Source organism: Coloeus monedula (assembly GCF_965178545.1).
Source record: "Coloeus monedula genome assembly, chromosome: 18".
Taxonomy (NCBI): Eukaryota; Metazoa; Chordata; class Aves; order Passeriformes; family Corvidae; genus Coloeus; species Coloeus monedula.
The window spans coordinates 12,085,101-12,107,620 of record NC_138798.1 but is presented as its reverse complement, the minus strand read 5'-3'; the positions used below and the strand labels follow the sequence as shown (position 1 = coordinate 12,107,620).

The 22,520-nt window shown below is 46.7% G+C and overlaps 1 protein-coding gene across 3 annotated transcripts in view; it reads left to right on the top strand.

Moving 5' to 3' along the window:
* LOC309579706 (ATPase MORC2-like) overlaps positions 1–22,520 on the top strand; it is a 55,826-nt gene that overhangs the window by 11,345 nt on the left and 21,961 nt on the right. For 2 of the 3 annotated variants that reach the window (XM_082293150.1, XM_082293151.1), the window contains exons 5-10: positions 6,288–6,378; positions 7,930–8,038; positions 9,247–9,406; positions 9,491–9,602; positions 10,844–10,969; positions 19,976–20,055. In XM_082293150.1, the coding sequence (XP_082149276.1) occupies positions 6,288–6,378; positions 7,930–8,038; positions 9,247–9,406; positions 9,491–9,602; positions 10,844–10,969; positions 19,976–20,055 (678 nt within the window). Of the gene's footprint in view, positions 1–6,284; positions 6,383–7,929; positions 8,039–9,246; positions 9,407–9,490; positions 9,603–10,843; positions 10,970–19,975; positions 20,056–22,520 lie in introns of those variants that run through there. The other variant, XM_082293152.1, reaches the window with a different exon arrangement.

Below are 22,520 nucleotides of genomic sequence, written 5' to 3'. Positions count from 1 at the left end.
ACCTGAAACAACCCCTTCTGGAGCTCAGAGAGAAACATAGAGGAAAAAAAACCAAAGCAGAGCCTCTTCCTTGAGCAAAAGCTATGACGGGAGAGAGAAAGCTCTGCCTGAGTGCCTCAACTTTAAAGAGCGTGACACTTGCCTGCCCCCACTCCCAGCCCTGTGGTTCTGGTTCTGGCCACACTGCCAGGTCTTAAAGAGGCTAACAATTTTGGGCACAGATGGATACGGAATACAATAATATTTGGGTTACCCAGGACAGCAATAAGTGGCTTCTTTTGACTAGTCTTTCAGCTAAATGTTAAAGAATTTTATTCTGGTAGCCTGAGATGCTCAGTAAAGAAGATGGGTAGATACTGTGCATTGCAGGGGTATTTCACAGTGCTATGCATTGTATACAGCATGTAATTCGTGTCCTTTGACTGTCTTGATGCTTGACCAAGGGCAGCCAGGTGGTAGCTCCGTGTGCTGCACCATTTGCCTGTCAGCATGGACAGAAGCAGCTAAGGAGAATTTTCATTCAAACACCCTGCATGGGGCTCTCTGGTTTCATCCCTGGCTGTAGGGATTTAAGCTTTAATTTCCTGTAATGCAGAATCTACCGGTTTTAAAGACATCCGGAAGATCTCCTATCTGACTTTAAGAGATATCAGTGAAAAACCTTTTATTGGACTTTTCTCCCTTTATACAGACCTTGCCTCAACAGAAATCATGGATCTTGGGAGTGTTTTATTTTTGTGCATGATAACTTTAATTAAGAACTGTTTTTATTGTACATAAACCTGACATGTTAGAAAGAATAACTCCATGACTTGCTGTAGTGCTGTTGGAGCCCATGCTAACATGTGATCTTCCCAAGTCAGCTGAAAGGACAGCTTGGAAGGCTGGATGAGGCACCATCTGGGGACGATGAGTGAATAAACCCAGGTGTGTCTGGGCACTTCTGAATGGAGGGAAGAGCTGAAGGGGTCAAGTTAACTGTTCCAGGAACACACTCTCTATGTTACTCTGTCTTGTTGCTGTTCTCATGGGTCTTGTTCTGTCTGGGACAATTCTGGATTTGTCTGGCAGGCTCTGAAAACAGAAGGGTATAGTGAGGCAGTTGGTCAGATTTGAGTGCTCTGTCTGATGGCTCCTGATTAGCAAGCCAAATGACAACTCCTCATTTCTAAAAATTAGGTATGCTTGTCAAGTGATTTCTGCTACAGTTGCATTCAGTATTCACTGCATTGGCTCTCCTAATGATCACTCTGGGTTGTGTGTTCTGAAGACCAAAATACATTTGTACTCAAGCTGCAAACATCTCACACTGTAGAATCACAAGTTATCAAAAGGTCTGAGGATTCAGTGATGTCACAGGACAGCTCTTTTCAAAAGAACTATCATGTACTGCAGAGAGGTATCAGAAATATAGAATCTTCTGAGTTGGAAGGGATCCGCAAGGATCATGGAGTCTGGCGCAGGACACCCTAAAATCCCACCCTGTGCCTGAGAGCATTGTCCAAATGCTTCTGGAGTTCTGTCAGGCTTGGGACCATGACCACTGCCCTGGGGAGCCTGTTCCAGTGCCCAACCACCCTTTTGGTGAAGAACCTTTTCCTAATTTCCAATATTAGAAAATATGTTATCCAATAAATACCCTCTGCCCCCAACAGAATAATAGTACTGGCCCAAAAGTTTGGCTTTTTCATAAGGAACTAGATAGGAGTCCATTAGAAAACCAAACAATGGATCTCATGTAGCACATCAGATTTCTCATACTATCAGTGAAATCACTACTGGGAATACTGAGGCTTGAAATTTTATCTAATGCCTGGCTCTGAAATATTAAATTCTGCATGAATTTAATGACTCAAAATACAGGTTGAATGATTCAATGAATCAACGTGTAGGTTGAGAAGGTATAACAACTAGTTTAGGAAGTGACCTGTAGTTTTATTCTTAAGCAATTGAAGAAAACCAGTCTCTACCTGGCATTTTCATCATAGAAGTGCTCAGGTTGGAAACTACCTCAAAGATCATTTGTTCCAGCCTTTCATGGGAAAGGGAAGAGAGGATTTAGCACCCTGTCTCTCCAGTGATGGGGGCTCTACCACATACCTGGGGAGGTTGTTCCAGTGACTGATTAAATGAATGATTGATCTCTAAAAAAATTTCTTACTTATTTTAAGAAGAAACCTCTCCCAGTGCAACTTGTATGTATTGCCTCTTTTTCATGTGACTCCTAGGGAAGGGAGAGCCTCCATCCTCTTTGTAGCCACCCTTTAAGTACTGTAATACTATGATGAGATTCCCCCTGGGCCCTCTCTTCTTGAGGAAGGAGACCTAGTTGTCCTCAGAGGGCAGATTCTGCAGCCCTCTGATCATCTCCTTTGCACCCTGTCCAGTCTGTCTGCATCTGTCCTGAACTGAGACAGAACTGGATACAGGACTGCAGGTGGGACCTGCCAGACATAGAGTTGAGTGGGATAATCACATCTCCATCTCTTTGGCAGTGTCCCTGTGGATACAGTCCAGGATCCTGTTTGCCTCAGTTGCTGCCGTGGGACACTGCTGGATCATACTCAGCTTGTTCACCAGGACCCTTCCAGCAAGGCTGTTCCTCCCAACCTGCAGATTCCAGTCTGTGCTGGGCTCTTGGGTTATTTAATCCCGGGTTCAGGACTTTATGCTTCCCTTGAACTTCAGACATCTTGCTTGCCCCACTATTCCAGTATGTCCAAGGTCTAAGAAAGCACTCCTTATGTGCCCAATTAATCCCCATCAACAATGCTGGTGAGTGTACAAAAGCACCCTAGCATCCCGATCCTGTATGGAGATGTTGAGTAATGTGGGGCACAGCATCAATCCCTGGGGTCTCTGCTTGTTACAGGCTGCCAGCTGGAGTGAAAGCCATTGATGATCACTTCTGTGCATGACCTATGAGCGAGTTCCCTACTTGTTTTGTATACCACCTGCCTGGTCTGTGTCTCCCCATTTTGTCCACGAGCAGGCTGTGGTAAACTGTGTCCAACACTTTGCTGAAGTCCAGCCAAACAACACCCACTGCTCTCTCCATATGGACAGAAAGTGCTGCCTTGTAGAAGGTGACCAAATCAGTCAGGTGTGACTTGCCTTGGTAAATCTCTGCAGACTTAGCCCATTCACCTGCCTCATCTGGCTTCTAATACTTTTTAAGACAACTTGTTCCATTGCTTTTTGAGAGATTGAAACAAATATATTAGTTCTTGCTTCTTTCAACTGTATTTTTGAAGTTTGGAAGCTCAAAACAGCTTTTGTTTTAATGGAAGCAGTTAATTAAGTAGTAGTGTCTGGGTTGCTTTATTAGATCTTGTATTTTAAAAATACTGTTTATCCGTGGCTCACAATAGTGAGGAACACTGTTTAACTGGAACTCCAACTCCTACTTCAGAGTGTGTACGCACTTGTGTGTGTGGACAGTGACTCTTGGGGGCCACTTTCAGGGGAGTGGTTACAGAATTCTCAGGAGAAAATGTCTCTTTAACCTTGTTTAGGGTTAAATCTTAATCCTAAACATTGATATTTCCTCTAATGTTAACAGATTTTTGAAATAAATTGCAGGAACATATATCAAAGTCATTTGTCAATCACTGGCTGTTTCCAGTCATTGCTCCGTGTCGGGTTGGTGTCCTGCGTTTGTTACACTGACGAAGGACCTCACAGCTTCTCCCTTGTTTCCGTATCCCAGGGAAAGTTCAACTTGGCTTTAGGCTTATTTCCCCCGGGTAGTGAATTAAATTCTTTAGCTCTGGGATGTCTTTTGAGGATGCTGTTGAGTCTACTGCAAATACTCCACCTAACATGAATAGAGCAGATGAATTTGTGGAGAAGGCAGGAAGTATAATTTTCTCTGCTCAGATTGGGACCTTCTTTATTGCATTCTCAGCTGAAGACCTTTGAGATACAAGAGGACTCTGCTCAACGAGCAAAGCCAGGTCTGACTTCAGGAACACTCAGAGAGTGAACAGCTCCATCCACCAGTTCCTCCATCCCAGGTGTCCAGTGTTTCTTATGAAAAATCTTTTTCTGTATGCCCTTGATTTCTTGGGCTTTGAAGATCAACCTGCTATCTTGACCATCTTGAGTGAATTTCTTCAGCTTGTTTTTTTCTCCTGTTTGTTTTGCATAGATCTCCCTCCCCTTTTAGGGACCAAGTCTGGAGAGCTGGCCAGAGTAAAGACACATACACCGATACGATTTGAGCATCCGTTCTCCCTCTATTGTTCAACTATGCAAGCTTATATCTACTTTTGCAAAGATTCACGCCCAGTCCCTCTAGACAGCCTCTAATCAGTGGGGGAGACGACCAGTGTATATAACTTTGCCAAGGACTTTCAGGGGTGCCTGCAGCTAAGTGCTTTCCAGGCTTGCCTGCAGCCAGGGGCCAGTTCAGGGGCTTTTCCTCAGCAACCCTGGACTGTCCAATCTTTCCAGGGGTATCATATGCCCTTGTTCCACAAGGAATCCCTCTACACTCCCCCATTTTTCTTGCCAGTGAGTTTGGCTTTTTTTAATCCAGTAGCTCTGAGACACAACAAAACAAAAATAGTGTAACTAAAATAGCCTTAAGTGAAACACCTCCAGAGCCTTAAAAGAGCTGGAAAAAAAGGAATTTGTGTCTTGATTCTTGGGAGGATATAAGTATTAAATGTCTCCCAAAGACAGCCTGGAGAGAGATGCTCCCTCACAGTCCCCTCTGCTCAGCATCACCTTCATCCCTCTGCCCTGAAAGAAGAGTCACAATAGGGTGGTTTCAGACATCCAGCATTGAGTGATAAACCATCTGGTCACCTTTCCTGAGAGGGGAAATGCTTTGGATAATTACTCTTTACCCATTTTAGACTTCCTAAAGGTTTCTTAAAAACAGTTAGTGAAAAATGTTTGTAGAGCAAAAAGGTTCCAATAGTCCTTCTCTTTTTAGAATATCCCCTGTCTGCTTTCCTCACCAGGCTTTAAAAATAACACAGTAATAGTAGTTAGAGTAATAATAATATCGTCATCAACATCCACACCCAGATCTCTAATACAAGGTATTCCAGTGTTTTCTTTCTTTGACTAGAAAATACAACAGTAGGCTGAAGGGAAGGCAGAGGTACCCTTATCCAGTCCAAAGCTGTTTCTGGAATAGCTGTGGAGCTCCATTGAGAATAGCTGCAGTTGAGGCAGTGAGGTGTTCGCTCAGTTGTTCTCCTGTATTTGTGTCTTTAAATCTGAGTATCATTTCAACTGAAAATGGCATTCTGACACCAGCTCAGTGATGTCATGTCAGACCAATAGTGTTAGTACTGAATATTTTACTGTAAAACTAGTCAATGCTGGTAGGCCTGTTTGAGTCTTTTGCATGCTGAAATATAGCTTGTTCATGGGCTCAGCCACCCTCCTCACCTGGTGGGGTGAGTGATGTCTTGTGCTCCATTATAGCTTGTGTATGCATTTGTTTTTAGCCCTCGTGGTAAGGTACTTTGCATTCCTTGTGTCTGGAATTAAACCGTATTTCTTCCAGTAAGCTCTCTGGTGAAATAATTGTTATCTCTTGGGGGAAGGGAAAGGAATCATTCTGTCCTAGGGTGATGTTAAAAGGCTTTATCCCTTGAACAATAGAAAGGCTGTAACTAAAAATGACAGACCCTCTCAGCTGTAAAGTTATCATGTCCTTTCACTTTTATCCTGTGCTAATGAAATCCTCTGCTAATTGCTGTAGGACCTGCTCGTGTTGCCTTTTCCCCCAGCTGTCCTGCTGCCAGGGCTCCAGCAATCTGCTGCCAAAGTTAGCTTGTGTCTTACTAGTGCTTTAATTAACCAGAGTGTTCAGTTCAGCACTGTGAAGAAACAGTAATGTTTATTCTGGATTCCTTACCTTTTTTATAATCCCGACCTCTGCTCTAGTGCCCGTGCTCTGAAGTGTGTGGTGTCAGTGGGACATGGGATGCCACGCATCCCAGGGTCTTAATTTATGAGAATCAACAACTATTCTGGACACTAGACTATTTTTGTGGATGTTTTTTTTCTGAAACTTAAAACTCTTTTTGTCAGCATCATGGCACCTGTACAAAGCTTCTGGTAACATCAGTGGCCTCAGGCAGCATGTATGTCACAGGGCTCTGTGGTACAGTTTCAGGATGGAACTTCAGCTTGGGCTTCTGGCCTCTTTTCTGGCCTATTTCCAGTGATGAAGGAGTTATCTTCCTTCTTAATCTAAAAGATGTGTGTGTGTGTGTGACTGTACACTGAAATAAGCCTTTTTTGTTCCCTGTCTCTTGTTGCAGATGAAGCTGCCAGTGTTATCCAGTTTGGTAAATCAGCCAAGCGATCACCTGAGTCCACTCAAATCGGGCAGTATGGGAACGGCTTGAAATCGTAGGTACAACAAGAGCCAGCCTCCTGAGGTTGGGGAGGTCATAGTCCAGGTGATCGATGTACTTTTTGCTCAGAGGTGTATAGCTTTTTTTCCAGAAAAAAAAAGCAGATGAACTCTTAAGATCCCCTGGTTTGGTAGACAGGAGCTCTGTCAACATCTGCTGTGGTCTTCCAGGGGCCATCATCTGTACAGCTGATAACAGTGGTTTGGCACTACGTTTGCATAAGGCAGAGGGTGCAGGTCAGAGCTCAGGGAAAATAATGGAAGAGCTGGAAACAAAATGGTAATCTCCCTGTGAGTCAGGTAGTAAAATTAGAGCAAAATAGTGCTGCAGCCTTTCAACAGGAAAGTTGTCTGGTATAAGACGGATGAACTTAAACATTTTCTTTTTGTTCTTAAACCGAACAAATGCAGGGAGAAGGGGAATGATGGAAGCAATGAGAGAAGGAGTGGGATTAGGTGCAGAGGAGTGCAAGGAAGGGACTCTTAGCGGTTGGAGTGGATTTGCTAGGAAATAGGAAGAAGTTTGCTGTGTCTTTGGAAAAGTTACAGGGCTTTGTGGCTTACTCTGACTGTTCTGCTTTGTGTTCACCCATGTGGCTTGATTATATGCATCTTACTGGGCAATCAGTGGGACTCTATAACCTGGGGGAAGAAAATCCAGAATTAGGGGATCTTTACACACTGTTGGTTCAGCTACAATGCAGGACAGATCCCAGATCCTGACTGTGTGCTTCCAGGACAGATCTCTGTCCTTTCTTAACCTTGAGCAAGAGGTGTACTGTATTACAGCTGAGAAATGCTGCCTGAAGACCCAGCATGCGAAAGGTAGGCTGTGGTATCGCTGTGGTATGGAGTTAAGCCAGTCTGAAGAGAAATGCTGACATAATACTAATACTTCTTTTGGTGCAATGTTAATTGTTATCTGTTAAGGTGTTTTGGATGAGTTTGGTAACAGGATAACTTGGTAGAGAAGACAGAGAAGATGCAAACACACTGTTTGGGATAGGAGAGTGGGGAGGAAGAGGGGACTGTCCCTTTTTGTGACAACAAGCTGCTAAGCTGCCTTAACTGAAGTGTCAGTGAGGCTTTAGTTAGGTTAGGAAATGAATTTTCAGTCTCCAGACTGCTGCAGTTGATTCCAGGTACAGTGAAATGAGGAGTGCCCTTGCTTTCTCACTGACATTTCTGCTCAGGGATTTGAACGTTATTGTCACATCTCACCTCAGTTGTCTTTTAAAATTTTTTAAAAAATTTTGTTTAAGCTTTCTACATAGTATGAGTCTGGAATGCCGTGCTGTATTTCTGCACCTTTTAATTGTGACTGGTGTTAAATGTTTTGAAACACTATGAAAATGCCCAGATTGATATGCTTTCTGAAAGGAATGAGATGTTTAGAGAGAGATGGTATTGCTGTTTCAACCCTTCTGCCTAACCTGGTTTTACCATCTCATAACTGAGCATAATTGGAAGAAAGCTCGGTAATGTGGTCTGCGTTCTGAACAGTGTGGTACATCAGGTGTAACACACAGTCTGACCTCTGTCTACAGGGGCTCCATGCGGATTGGGAAGGATTTTATCCTGTTCACAAGGAAAGATAACACCATGACTTGTCTGCTCTTGTCACGGACGTTCCATGAAGAAGAAGGCATCGATGAGGTTTGCATGTGCTTGTTGTAATGAACTAATATAGTGAAAGCTGCTTCATCTGAACCTGCCCAGCTCTCACAGAAGAGTCTGTGTCAGGGCTGGTTGCTACTCTCGTCATACCAGTGTATGGTTTTCTTTTGGCAATACGCTTGTAGGGCTTCTGCAAAGTCAACAAAATTTTTTTCCTTTTGGTTTTAATTTCTAATTGAGAAGTCTCCCCAGAGTAGAGCAAGTTTGAACGGCTTGTTTCAGTCACTTAAAGGTTTGCTTATGCTCAGTTCAGGACATGCCCAGACATCCTGTTTTCCTTTTCCCACAGAATTTGAGTTTGAGATGTATTTAATTTTACTGCTCTGATTTTATTTGTGATAGAGAATTAAGGTGTTTGAAGTTGCTACCCACAGGTCATTAACTGCAGGTGTGTCTCTTCTTTCAGATATTTTTGATTTTTAATAAGAAGTCAGTGTAGTTCTACCTATGAAAAACTTGGATATTTTAATAGATAACTCAGCCATTGTTGTTCCAGGCAAGGTTGATAATGAAAAGTTTTTAATTTGCACTGGGGTGGTATCTCAGAAAGCATCTTCCACCATGAGGGAGGGATTGAAGGGACTGCAGAGAAGCTGGGGAGGGGCAGTGCATGCTGCTAGCCAGCCCATGACTGAAGCAGGTTGGGAACAGTAAAGTATTCTAATTCCCACAGCAGCTCTGGCTACTTTCTTGGCTTGACCACAGTTCTGGAATGGGATCTGTGTCTTTGATGTGCAGCTGCAGTTTATAATTCTATCTGTATTTTTGCTCTAAATGACAGAAAGCACCTTGCTAGCATCCTATAAAAACAATAAAGACTGAGATCAGGATAAATATGAGTGAAGGATATCTGAGTTCAAGAGAGAAATTAAGCCAGAGTGGTTTTTTTAGTATTATGAAAGTTGCTACATAGGAGGGGGAAGAAAGCCATTGAGTATGTGAGTAGCCAGTACCGTACATGTGACTTGGGAATGGTTCAGTCTGAGACAGGTATTGAAAGGCAACTCAGAGGCTGGCAAAGAGGGTCTTTGAGTATTTGACAGACATGCAAACTACTGAAAAGTTGGAAAGGACTCTCATGGTGACTTAAGGGGCTGTCAGGAGGGGTAAGTCACTGGACCGTGACCCACGGGAGGGGCTGACTGGAGTGGGAGAACCAGTCACTCTCAATGCAATGGGATTTGCAGGTCATCGTTCCCCTGCCCACCTGGAATGCACGGAGCTGTGAACCCATGACGGACAACATGGAGAAATTTGCTATTGAGACGGAGCTCATTTACAAGTATTCCCCTTTCAAATCAGAACGGGAAGTGATGGACCAGTTCAATAAGATACGTGGTGAGAAAGGTACATGTGCAGGATGGTGCAGGTCTCGGGTGAGGTATTTGGGGTTTGGCTGGGATTCACCTGGTCAACTCGTTACTTGTTCAGGCACCCTGGTGATCATCTTTAACCTCAAACTAATGGATAATGGAGAGCCAGAGCTGGATGTGACTTCTGACCCTCAAGATATTCAGATGGCAGAAACACCCCGAGAGGGAACGTAAGTGTGACTGGTGTAACAGGCCCTGATCAAATTTGGTGTAGGGTTTGGCTATATACTATGTGCATGGGGTTTTTTTTAAGCTTCTGTTTCTATAGTGAATTAGAGAATTTAGAAGATCTGTAGTTTGTTCTTTAGTTTGGGGTTCACGTGTGTGTCAGCCCATGGGTGCTGTGGTGTTTGGGGTGAACGCCTGCGCTGGCTGGTCTCAGCTTAGCCAAAGCAGCAGACTTAGTGTCCTTTAGGCACCATAAAAAACGGAGCCCTGAGCTATATGTTTCATGTTCTACACCTGTCAAACATGTTTTCATCAGCATGAGAGCTGGTTGTGAGTCAGTGCTGGTCCCAAACTGCTGTTCAGTTTTGTGATTTTGTTGCAAAACATGAGATGCTGTGCAGGTCAGCCTCTGTGGGCGGGTGGTACGGGAGGCAAATGGGGTGTATCATCACATCTGTCAGGGAGCAGGGGGCGCTCCTCCCTGCAGAGGGGCAAGAAGGATGTGCTCGGAGGGCATCTGGAGGAGCAGAGGGCCCTGTTTAGAGAGAGCTGAGTGTTTGCTGAGTTGATTATCTGTACCCTGAAAAGGAAAAACTGAGCTGAAATCAGCCAAATGCTTGATTAAATCCCAGAGCTCCATGGGCGCACTTAGCAAGCTTTACTTTTCTGATGAGATTACATGCTTCTTCCCTTCAGTGCTTGAATTTTCCATAGAAAATTTCAGACCCTGTAAAGCAGCTCTATGTATTAGAGTGATGATACTGAGCAAATTCCTTGGGGCTCTCCAAGGGATCTCAGCATCTTTAATGCCTGTTTGTAAGGCAGGCATGATTGCCACTGATCACTGCCTCTTCCTTCTGATGTTGTGGTACCATGTCTGTGTGTGAGTAGTGCAGGTTCTGTGGCAGTGTACTGCTGACTTACTGAAGGGTAAAAAAGCTCTGGTAGGTGGGCACACTTTTAGTGTTAAATAGTCCAGTTTATAGCTTTGACCATTATTATCCAGATGTATTCAAGCGCCCTCTTCAGGCTGCAGTAACATGTGTATCAGTGTCCTGTAGCAGTAGTTACGATGTAAGCTCAACAGAGATTCTGGAGAAGACAAAAGTAGAAAAAAAATTAAAGAAAAGCCTTGCTTAATGTAGCTTCATGGTAATTAAAATTGACAGACCTTTTCTTTCACCTGTCTGTTTTGCTGAGGGTATTTTTTGGGCATCTTCTGAAGTAGACGGCTCTCTTGCAGCAAGCCGGAGCGCCGCTCCTTCCGTGCCTATGCTGCTGTGCTTTATATTGATCCCAGGATGAGGATCTTCATTAACGGACACAAAGTACAAACCAAACGACTTTCGTGCTGCCTCTACAAGCCAAGGTAAGGTTGGATCCAAGACCTGTGGATGTGGGACCATTTGGAATTAGAGAAAAGGTGAAGTGTTTTGCTCTCCAGGTGTATCCTCCATAATTCCATTCCTAACTCTAACCCTAAAGCCACAGAAGCATAAGAGAATGGCATGTGGTGTTGACATCATGGGAAAATAGATACATAGTGGAAAATCTAATGCCTTTGAAAATTGTGTGAGTCATTGGTGCAATTTGGCTCCCTTTTAGAGCAAACAAAGAAATTAAGATCCCGGTTGTATGGAATGCCATATTCATACAAAACTGTTGGGTAACTGTGTTGGTTTTTTTGAGCAGAAGAAGGAAATACATATGGTGGGTGTTAGGATTATTTCCAAAAAGAAACTAGACTGAGCGCTTTGAAACAGTTGCTTTTATATGTAGCTAGTCTAGGTTATAGAGATTGAGAAAAAAGCTTTCCCTATATTCCTTTTAAATTTCCTTAAACAAAAATGTGACGGTGAGCTGGGATGTGCTGTCAGTTGGCTGAACAGAGACTGAAAAAAGGTTATCGGGCTGGGAGGGGAAAGGGAAACCTGTATTTAAGTCTGCCTGAGGCAGACTCTCTGGGAGCACCCAGTCAGCATTCTAGATACCCTGGCATAATTTATTTGAATAAATAGTAGTAATTTTGTAGACTATTTGTGGATTTTTTAGTATAGCATTTTGGGCTCACTCTCAACCTACCAGGCGCTGCTAGCAACCGCAGGCCAGTGGCATGCCACTGATAGTGCCTGAAGAGCCTGGCTGGTTTTTAACTTAGGCTTCCTCAGCTCCTTACATGAGACTGTGTGAAATGGTATCAGAAACCTGTCCAAAATAATGGAACATTACACCCACTGCTCCTCATGCCTGCCAGGCCAATTGTTTCCCTGCGGAAGGCAGGGAACTTGCCACTGTAAATCCTGATTTGCTGGGTAGAGAATCTCTGGATTTCTAGATTTTTGACTGTGTTTTATCTACATATGAGGGCCTTGTGCTGCTTTCTCTTGTGCTGCAGTCCAGCAAAAGTACTAGGGAGAGAAACCAGAGAGGGACACAGGTTTTTGTCTCATCAGAGACAAGCTTCTTGCAAGAGTCATAGACAGGATGCCATCACTGTGGGTGATGCTGCCAGCATCATGACAATATTAGGTGTTCCAGGTCACCCCAGATGTTCATCTACCTCAGTGTCTTCTTTTTCAAGTGGTCAGTAGTCTATTCTAAGGAGCCCCAAGCTGATGGATTAGTGCTGGTGGCAGGTGTATCTCACAGATCTGCTTGTGCCACATCTGAGCAGATTTCTGTAGATCTGCTTACGGTGCTAGGCCAGTAGAAATTCCCCAAAGACATTTACATTTAAAATCCCCATTCCTGCAACAGAGCAGTAAAGACTGTGCAACGCCTTCCCATAGAGCACAGTGTAAATCTTCTCAGACTTATGGCAATTACTGTGGCCTTACTGAGCCTCTCTGGAGAATGTCTGGACTGCTCCCTTCTGGCTGGACTTCCTGATGCCAGTTTTGGGCTCCAGAAGCTGCGTGGCCATCAGGAAAAGCCATCAAAGCCTTCACTGTGGGCTCTGAGAGCCAATACAGCTTTTGGGGTAGATGCCACACTAGGGTAGATGCCCTGGGCAGATTGAGGAAACTCAGTCTTTTTCCTGAGAAGAGCTCAAATCTGCCCTGGGTGGCTCTTTCCAAAGGGAAAACCAGTAAATCAGTCCATTCTGAGAGTGGAGTTACTCTGCTTTTAGGTGTGGGGTTTTTTTACATTTTTCTCCCTGAACATGCTGGAAAGGGTTGCTTATGCCCTGGCTTTCCCTTTAGAGCTGGAGCCAGAGCTCACCATCTCCATTTAGCTACTAGGCTTTGAGTGCTCTGCAGGTTAATACTGGGTTAATCCCTTGCACTTGTACAGGCACTCCTTTGTGTGTGAGTGCACAGGGGAAGGTACCTCCATTATGGTGCTCCTTTGAGATCAGCTGATGCAGCAGTGATGCTCAGCTCTTTAGCACAGCTGTGTTTCTGGCCCAGTAGCCCAGGCCAGGTAAGTGTTGAACCTTCCTGGTCAAGCAAAGGGGTGGGGAACAGACGGTGGAGGTGCTGCTGCCTCACAGCCTGAGTAGCTGATGTGCTTATGTGGGACATCTGAAGGGGGCTCCCTCCTTCTGTCAGTCAGGTTGCCTTCACCTCTGAAGGAAAAGCCTGTACAGTGGCTTGACTGCAGGTTCCACTGTTGATGTTAGTGAACAATGAATGGAAATCCACTGTGGATTTAGGATATGTAAGGGCCTTTACTGAAAAACAGGTTTTGCAGCCCTTGCAATGTTTTTCAGGGATAACAGTGTGTCTCCTGAGCAGGACACTTGTTTGCTGTTTGTCATCCACCCATGTTTCTATGGGAGAGGCTTCTCCTCACCTTTCTGGAGGTGATATCATCCTGATGGCAGGGGCGGGCTGGTTTTGTGCATATCCTTCACCAGTATTTGCAGTTCTGTTACCACATTTCCAGCTTACCCGGGAATGGCCTGTGTCTCCTGAAGGATTGCTTCCAGCCCTTCCCTTCCCCAGTACCTGTTGGAGCTTGTTTAGCCATATGGGCTGTGCAGGTAGAAATAGCGAGGCTATGTGCAAGGCATGTGCCTCCATGAGACACTCTGAGGCAGTTGGAATGAGTGTCTTGAAGCTCGCGATGGCTCACAGTGCCGTCATCTGGGATGCCCCACAGTTGCTACAGCAAAGGAGTGCTGTCCCTACGGTTCCCCCAAGTGCTACCCTGCCCCCTGAGCTGGGCATGGGGGGATAATTCAGCTTCACTCTGCTTCTCTTTTTTTTTTCCCCTTAGAAGTCAGGCAGATGTGGGTGAAGTAATGTGGTTCTGCCAACATGTTGAAAGCAGCCTTGCTTTCAGAGTGTGCTGTCTCCTGGCCCCAGTAGCTTTCATCAACCTTACATAGGTTAGAGATGGCACCACCAAAATCCTGACTCTTTAGCTCCTGACATGGTGAAATCACAGACTGTGATTTCTGGAAGTGTTAGCACCTGCCTGCTTTTACCCCAGGGAGGAAATCTTTAGAAATAGCAGAAAATGAGTTTAGCAAAATGTATTTCAGGGAACTGTGCTTGTGGTATTAATTTTCTATATTTGGGAGCAAGGGATTCCTATTGGTGAGACTATTTCTGATGTCAGTACCAACATCCATGTGTGCTTACCCCCAGAAACAAACCTAAACAAAACTCTTCATCAGTACAAGGCTGTTTCTCATGAATCCTCACAGTTTATCTGCCATTTGGGGGGAATTTTGTCTCTCAGGATCTAAGTGTGATTCTAATCAGTTGGTCAGTCGAGTGTTGCATCCCCATGTGTTTTTGCCTCTCTGTAAAAACAGCATTTCTAGTGGCTTTTGCTTTAGCTAAATGCTGGAAAAGTTTATCCCATCCATTTGGGATGGGATTTTCCTCTTGATACATCCAAAACCTTGTGTCTTAAGGTGATCTGAGTTCCTGCAGGCTCCGCTTGTCCTAGGTGTCATCTTTCCTCGTGATGTACTTGGAGGTGGTATGCACTCATGAGCTTCTACCTCACACACAATCTCTCACTCTGCAGCAGTCAGTGAATTTGGATCTGTATTTGGCATGCTAGGATACAGGGAAGGTGAAACAAGCCACTCCACCTCCAGCACTATTTACAACATTGTGAGTCAGATATGGTAATACTGTCCCTGCCTGGCTTCGTGGGGTCCTGCGTGCCCCCACAGAAGCACAGGTGGGTTCAGTATTACAGTCTGTACCAAAGAGTCAAGCAGGGCATTTGCGTGCGTTCCGGCAGGAGCATTTATTGCTTCTACACTGTCAAAGGTAGCAGAGGCAAATACAAACATGATCCTGAGGTTCACAGTTTTGTCTGGGGGTGGAGAAAAGGCAGGACTAGGGAACAGGGACCAATGGAGAAGCTCTGGGGGAGTGACGAGGGGTAGAGGCTGACAGCCAACTGGGAAATCCAAACTGGGATAGATTAACTTAACAGAACAAGCATCCTGGGAGAAGCCCCTTTGGCCACCCTAGCACAAGGTGGCTTCTGTGGTACTAGGGACCCATCTTACCGAGAACTCTCTGTCCCTTGTAATGTACGTCCACCGGCCACCACAACTCCTCCTTTCTGTATCAAACAAAAAGGCCTCCTCTAGGGATCCCAAAACCCAACGTCCCAAACAACTAAACATACACGAAACAACAATGATCAGAAGCACCCACAACCCAATGCCTCAACAAGTCCTTAAGTCTTTTAGAGGATTTTTCTCTCTGGATGCTGGAATGGATGCTCTCAAGGGCGGAGGTGAGGTTGAAGCAGCACAGTTCTCTGCCCCAAAGGGGCTGCAGCACAGTCCAAGCATTCACTGTTGGTGGCACCAGGAGCATCCAGAGGGCAGCAGGGTGATAGGTGTTGGGGGCTGGGCATCATGGTGGTGAATGTGGGCACAGGCTCTGGCAGTTGATTCTGTTGGGGTTTCAAACAAAGCTTTGCAATTTCAAATGGGGGGGCCTTTCCCATCCCCCCTTCTCTTACTTCAAGGTCTGGGGGGAGGGAAATGGTATAACCAGTAGTAAATAAAGAGAGGGGTGCAAGTTAACAGAAAACATCTCAATAAAAGTATTGGGGAGTGTGGTTGTGGGAAAGACAAGGCAGAGAGGTGGTAGTAGGGAATATTAACTGTTGGGAAAGCAACAGAAGGGGTAAGATCTGGGGAGACACCACAGGTATCTTGACTTAGCCGTTTGAAGTCATGTTTGCAGTTCTGGTTACAGGACGGTGTGTCTGTTTCTGTGGTGGACATGGGTGCTGTTTTGAGTCATCTCCATTTCCAACCAGTGGTGGTCTAGTCTTTTGACTGCACCCTGTTCATCCTGGTGTGTGTTGTGTCCACAGGAACGGTGTTTGCTGCGCTGGTGCAGGGCTTGTTTTTCTCTGGCAGTTTCCAGGTATAATCTGTGGTCCTTGGTTTCTTCACTCTAGTTTTTGGTCTTTACACTCAGCATTAGAATGTGAGAAGTCACTGTTCTGTTTCTTTGACTGCTATTCTGCATGCTCCAGCTGCACGTGCGAGCTGGTCAGGTTGACTGCTTCACTGCTTCCCTTACGATGTTTTCGCAGCTCTCTGGGAATAGTCTGAGTCCTACAGCTTGGCTCTTGCTACCCCCCCCTCTTGTTCTGCTTCTCATGCAGCATAGGGGTAGAATTTGCTGGCAGAGCTGGGGCTGAGGTGAAAGGCACCATGCGGGCGGGGTTTTCGCAGCTGGGGGAGCAGAGCGGCAGCTGTGGCGACTTGGCAGCCTCAGGGCATTCACAGAGCAGCGGCGGTAGGCGTGGCTCCACAGTGCCGTGGCAGTGAAGGAGCGGCCGGGGTGAGCTGGGGCAGAGCCTTCTCGCAGGAGCAGCCTCCAGCCCGCTGCCACAACGGGGGGAGCTAAGTCTTCTAGGTTGAAAACGACAACAAACTGTCCTTTCAACTCTTGCGCCACGTGGGCGGCTAGGGAGAGCCGCTGCAAGCGGCTGCGCGGGGCTCGGTCCTGGGTTAGCATCGTGGCTGGCTTGGGCGGGCCCCGTGGCAGTGGTGACGGGGGAAAAAAGCGGCTCGGCCCACGTCCTGTCTAAGCTGCCGCGCAGGAAGGGAAGTGGCGCCGGTCAGAAGACCGAAGGGGTCGGTCGGCAGCCTTTGGTCTGGGCTGAGCACGCAGCGCGCTGCTCACTGCCCCAGAGCTCCTTGGGGGGGACGGCGACCGCCGCCCCTCTGCTGCGGCGCTGCCGGGGAAACCGAGAGCAGCGGAATCAGGCACCTCTAGCATTTGCCACAGCTGCCGCTGCTTTTTCAGTCTTTGTTCGGAGGGCACTAGATCCCCTCTGTTTCTAGCATTGTCAGGCTGTCTCAAGCCTTCCAGGGAGTCCCCATATAACGCAGTTCTGTGCTCGCTGCACGAGCTCTGGCGTGCCCTCGATCAGAGAGAGTCCAGCTGCATTACTTCTGTGCGTTGCAGAAGCGACCTCGGCATCAGGATAGGCGCTGGCTGGGCGCTCTCGCTGGCTTCTTTGCAAAGGAGACACGGCAGGAGCCGATGATACAGGCTCACGTTAGTTCGGAGATAAAGGAAGAGAGAGGGGGTTCTTCTGGTCTGGCTTCCAAACAGGTTTATTGTCAGAAGCTTAGCAACCAGAACACGGCAACGATCTTAATCCTAATAGCCCCGGGAGCCTTTTCCCTCAGTTTTATAGGGGGTTTGAAAACCGCGGGAAAAGGGGAAAACAACCAATGAGTTACAAGCAAGGGGGAGGACACAATTCAACAAGAACCAATGGGGGAAACCGAGAGGCGGGAGATACAACAAAGAACCAACGAACAACCGAGTAAGAGAGAATTTTCTGAGCCGTCCGTCGACCCACCCTCTGAGTCTGTGTCTTGGGGAAACTCAATCCACGGGAGGGCCCAGGGTTGATCGGCATCTCGCTGCCCCAGCCCAGCAGTGGGCTGGGTCATAACACCGTATGCCGCTTTTTCAGCTTGAGGCTTCTCAACCCAGGAACCCGCCAGGATCATGGCACTGGGGGGGGGGGGGGGGCACCACGGACTCTGTGGGAGAGTCATTGCCGCTTCGTTCACGGCTTCTGCTGGGGCTACTGGGGCCCGAAGTCAGCTCGGCTGGGGCACAGAGCTGACGCTCAGGGGCAGGCTGAGCCCCGCAGGAGCGGCTGTTCAGCACAGGGCTCGTAGCAGGCAGGCGTGAACACTTTGCAATTTCCCCTCACGAGGCAGGTACAGGCGCTGCATTCGTGCAGCAGCTTTCACAGCACCTTGCGCTCTAGCACACACATATGCAGCCTCACTATGGCTGGGCAGTGAAGGGAGGGATACCAAGGCAGCGCATGCAGAGGTGCTGCTGTCCCTGAGCGTCTCGAAGTCTCCCCAGCTGCTACCACCCCCACTCTCGGTCTCAGCCGCGTGGGAACGTGAGTTGGGTTGGTTTTCATGGGCAGGGCCATCAATGGAGAGCACAGGGACACAGGAGGGAGAGGCAGGATCCATGGCTAGGAAGGGAGTCTTGGCAGAGGGGGAAGGGCCCGATGCAATACGTATCAATGCGTGGGAGGGGCCAGGGACAGAAGAGGGACCGTGTGCAGGCGAAAAGCCCACCACAGCTTCCACGTATCGTTCGCCATTTTGTTTGAGGGGAATGGAAGCGGGAGAATTAAAAATAAAGGTAGCAGCTGGGTTTGTGGGACTGATTCTGCTGCCACCACGATCTTGTGGCAAATGTTAAGTAGAGAAAACCGGGGAGGTGGGTACAGGGAAGAGGTTTGGGGTAGGACCCAGGGTGGCCTGGCCAGCACTACCATGGGTAGGGAACAAAGGAGATAGGGAGACAGCAGGCAGACGGTAGCAAACCTGTGCACTCTGGCAGAATCCATCTCCCGGTTTCCCTTGAAGCAGGGCAGAGGGATCAGGGATGTAGGGAGAGGGAAGTGGTAAAGGGTTTTTTAAACTGAGGTTAACGTTTCCCAACCGTTTTACAAGACAATCAATAGCTTTTGCTAGCTTGTAAAGGAAATAACCTTTTCCAGACATAAACAACCATCTCACAAAGCATTTTAAATACTCAACTAACCACTGCTTAAACAACCACTGAACAAAATGTTTTAAACCTTCCTTTGTATAACAAAAATTCTCACGAACAAGGACTCTTAGAACTGGGAGAAAGGCTTCCCACAGGAGATGAGACAACTCTGCCCCATCTCCCTCTCTTCCCAACCCTCAAGATAAAAGGAAATTAACAAAAAAGGATACAAAAGTGACCCATATTATCTTAGAGGGTCAAATAAAAGTCTCGAGGATGGTCCACCGACTTTAGACTAGTCTTCTCTTTCCCTAGAAGGTTGTTGGTCTCCCTTCCAAGACCCCTGATAGAACTCAGAGGTTTCTTTGGGGGAAATGGCTGCTCGAAAGGCGACTTTATTCCAGCAGCAAAGTTGTGCTGGAGACACTCTCGGGGACAGTCCGAGGCCATCCACGTTCAGGCACCATTTAATACTGTCTCTCTCCGGCTCTGTGGGGTCCTGCGTGCCCCCACAGAAGCACAGGTGGGTTCAGTATTACAGTCTGTACCAAAGAGTCAAGCAGGGCATTTGCGTGCATTCCGGCAGGAGCATTTATTGCTTCTACACTGTCAAAGGTAGCAGAGGCAAATACAGACATGATCCTGAGGTTCACAGTTTTGTCTGGGGGTGGAGAAAAGGCAGGACTAGGGAACAGGGACCAATGGAGAAGCTCTGGGGGAGTGACGAGGGGTAGAGGCTGACAGCCAACTGGGAAATCCAAACTGGGATAGATTAATTTAACAGAACAAGCATCCTGGGAGAAGCCCCTTTGGCCACCCTAGCACAAGGTGGCTTCTGTGGTACTAGGGACCCATCTTACCGAGAACTCTCTGTCCCTTGTAATGTACGTCCACCGGCCACCACAACATGGAGCACGCAGAAGTGTTGTGAAACTTGAAGTTCTGGTCAAATTGTTGCTCTGCTTTGAGCTGGCCCTGTATGAGATGGACCTATCATACTGCACCTGTAGACAGCTGTTCACAGGAAAGGTTATTTAGCTGTGGTGGGAGTGTTTTGAGAAGCTTTCCATATATATTCACTCCTCTTCTCCACTTCTGAAGAAATTATTTCTCTAAGTCTTGAGATTTGCTCCAAGAATATGGATATACTTCATCCCCACTGGTTAATGCAGAAGAAGAGAGGATATTGTGGTTGCAGCTACTACTAAAACACCTCTGACTTAAAAAGATTTTGCCTAGCTTCATCCAAAAATGTCCAGTTCATGATACGTAAACTTCCTTCATTTACTGAATCTGTTGGGAGGAGTAGAGTAGCACATGGGGACCTTGTTCTCTCATGGAGTGATGAAATCTTACTGCTGAGTTTGCTGATTAATAAATTTTGATCATCACAGGATGTACAAATACACTTCAAACCGTTTCAAGACCCGTGCAGAGCAAGAGGTGAAGAAAGCAGAGCACATGGCAAGGATAGGTGAGTCCTCAGGGTATGCATGTGCCTTCATTCAGCTATTGCTAAGGGGAGGACCAAACCCTTGCTGGGTGTGACCTGGGATTGCTTGCCTCTGGGATCATGGATTGCTCAGGAACTGAATTATTGCAGCAACTACAGATGACACGGACTTACTTCCATGCAATGGAAGGAATGTACATTGTTCCCAGAGATCATTTCATCTGAGTAGCAGATGTACAGGATAACCCTTGGAGTCCCAGCAGTTTGCCCTCATTCCGGCAGAAGCCTGGCTGAGCCCTGTCACAGGCCCTGCAGTTCTTCTCTCACCTTTAACATATCATGAGCTTTTGGTTGTGTTCTGTGCCTTTCCTGTTAAGGCAGCTAAAAAAGTAGGTTTTTGTTCTGTCACTTAATGTAAAGGGATTGGTCTGGGTGTACCAGGGAGCCCTGGTTTGTTTGGTTTTAACCCTTCCAGGCATACCTTTTGCCCATCTAATCTTCCTTTTCTGTTAAATCCTGTAATCCTCAGGGAAAAATCAGTTTGTCATTATTGGATATGCAGCATATAGAAATGACACAAGCATATAAATATAGCATTAAACTGTATTATAACTGTATTAAATCTCCAGAAATTTAATACACAAAGCAGTGTCCCTCCCTAACCCTTGATGGAAGAATGCTGTAGTGAAGGAAGAATCTTGGAAGTTGTAAGTCATCTATATGTGACCTGTATCGTCTGGTAGGTTTCATAAATCAACTACATAAATCACTTGGAGGCATGTGTCCTCTGTCCCTGTGTCGGAGCTGCTTTAGGCACGTCTGTGTATGGCTGCAGGTCAGATGCACAAGGGATGGTGCCACATTCAGCCTGTGCAGCATCACAGACAGCAGTGTGACTTTGACCCTGCCCCAAGGCAAAGCAGCAGAGTGAAATGGTGTGAATTGCCGTGTTCCCTGTTCCTCCTTTAGGAAGTACAGCCTGGTAAGATAGACTTGATAAGATGAAGCTTAAGCAGATTTTATTGTGTGCGTCAGTCCTCATAGGTGAATTTATTTTTAGATTGAGTCCTGTAGCCGGGGCAGGTCTTGAGCACACACTCCCATTGCTTTTCAATAAGGTGCAAAGAGCAGGATTTAGAGAGGCTTCTTCCCTAAAGCAGTCTATGAGGCTTTCACGACACTTAAAAGTGGAGTTTTAGCATCTGGCACTGAAAATTGGTGTCCATTGGTGTCCCAGCGCTGAGAACAGGTCCTGTTGGCACAAAAATGTCACCCATTTCCATCACCAAACCAGCCCAGTGCCTTTGGGTGTGCAGGGATCACTGAACCTGCAGTGTTCCCAGGTGGCCGAGAAGGCCAATGGCATCCTGGCCTGTGCTAGAAATAGTGTGGCCAGTAGGACCAGGGAACTGATTCTTCCCCCTGGCCTGGTACTCAGCACTGTTGAGGCCACACCTCAAGTACTGCGTTCAGTTCTGGGCCCCTCATTTCAAGAAGGACATTGAGGTGTTAGAGTGAGTTCAGAGAAGGGCAACAGAGCTGGTGGAGGATCTGGAGTTGCATGTCCTGTGAGGAGAGGCTGAGGGAGCTGTGGTGGTTTAGCTTAGAAAGGAAGCTCAGGTAAAACTACCTGAAAGGAGGCTGTAGCCAGGTGGGGGTAGGTCTCTGCTCCCAGGCAACTAGTCACAGGACGAGAAGACATAGTCTGAAGGTGCACCAGGAGAGGTTTAAGTTGGACATTAGGATGAATTTCTTCACAAAAGGGGTCGTTAGATATTGGAATGGACTGCCCAGGGAGGTGGTGGAGTCACCATCCCTGGAGGTGTTTAAGGAAGGACTGGATGTGGCACTTAGTGCCATGGTCAAGTTGACGTGGTGGTGTTGGTCACAGGTTGGACTCCATGATCTCAGAGGTCTTTTCCAACCTAATTGACTCTGTGAACTGGCCCAGTGCTTCCAGTGTGCAGGGATCGTCAAACCAACCCTTCAGGGAGCACAGGGATCACTGAACTGGCCTGGTGCCTCTGGAGGAAAGAGGGTGTTGAGCAAAGGGCTTAGGAGACTGTGGTGAAAACTCCCAGCTGACCTCAGACTGTTACTGCAGGAGTGGGTCACATGGAGCCTCCAGGACTAAAACATGCTCAGGGCATTATCCTTGGTGGCATACATCTCATCACTTTGCTTGTAGGAAAATAGATTTAACCTGTAGCACCAAGCTTTCTTGTTCTCCTGCTGGTAGAAACAATTAATTTCTCATGGTGTCCAGCTCTCCAGAGGGATCCTCACCCACGAATGATTTGCAGTTTGCTCTTTTAAAGCCAGGAGTACATTGTGAGAAATGGTGGGTCTCAGCTGAACAAACAGCAGTTCCAGAATGCCAGAGATGCCTGCCTGCAAGGAATGTGTCGGAATCAGTCAGACTGAGGGATTGCTGAGTCTCTGGAAGTAGCTTATGAACTTGTGGAATCAAAACAGGATAACCAAAA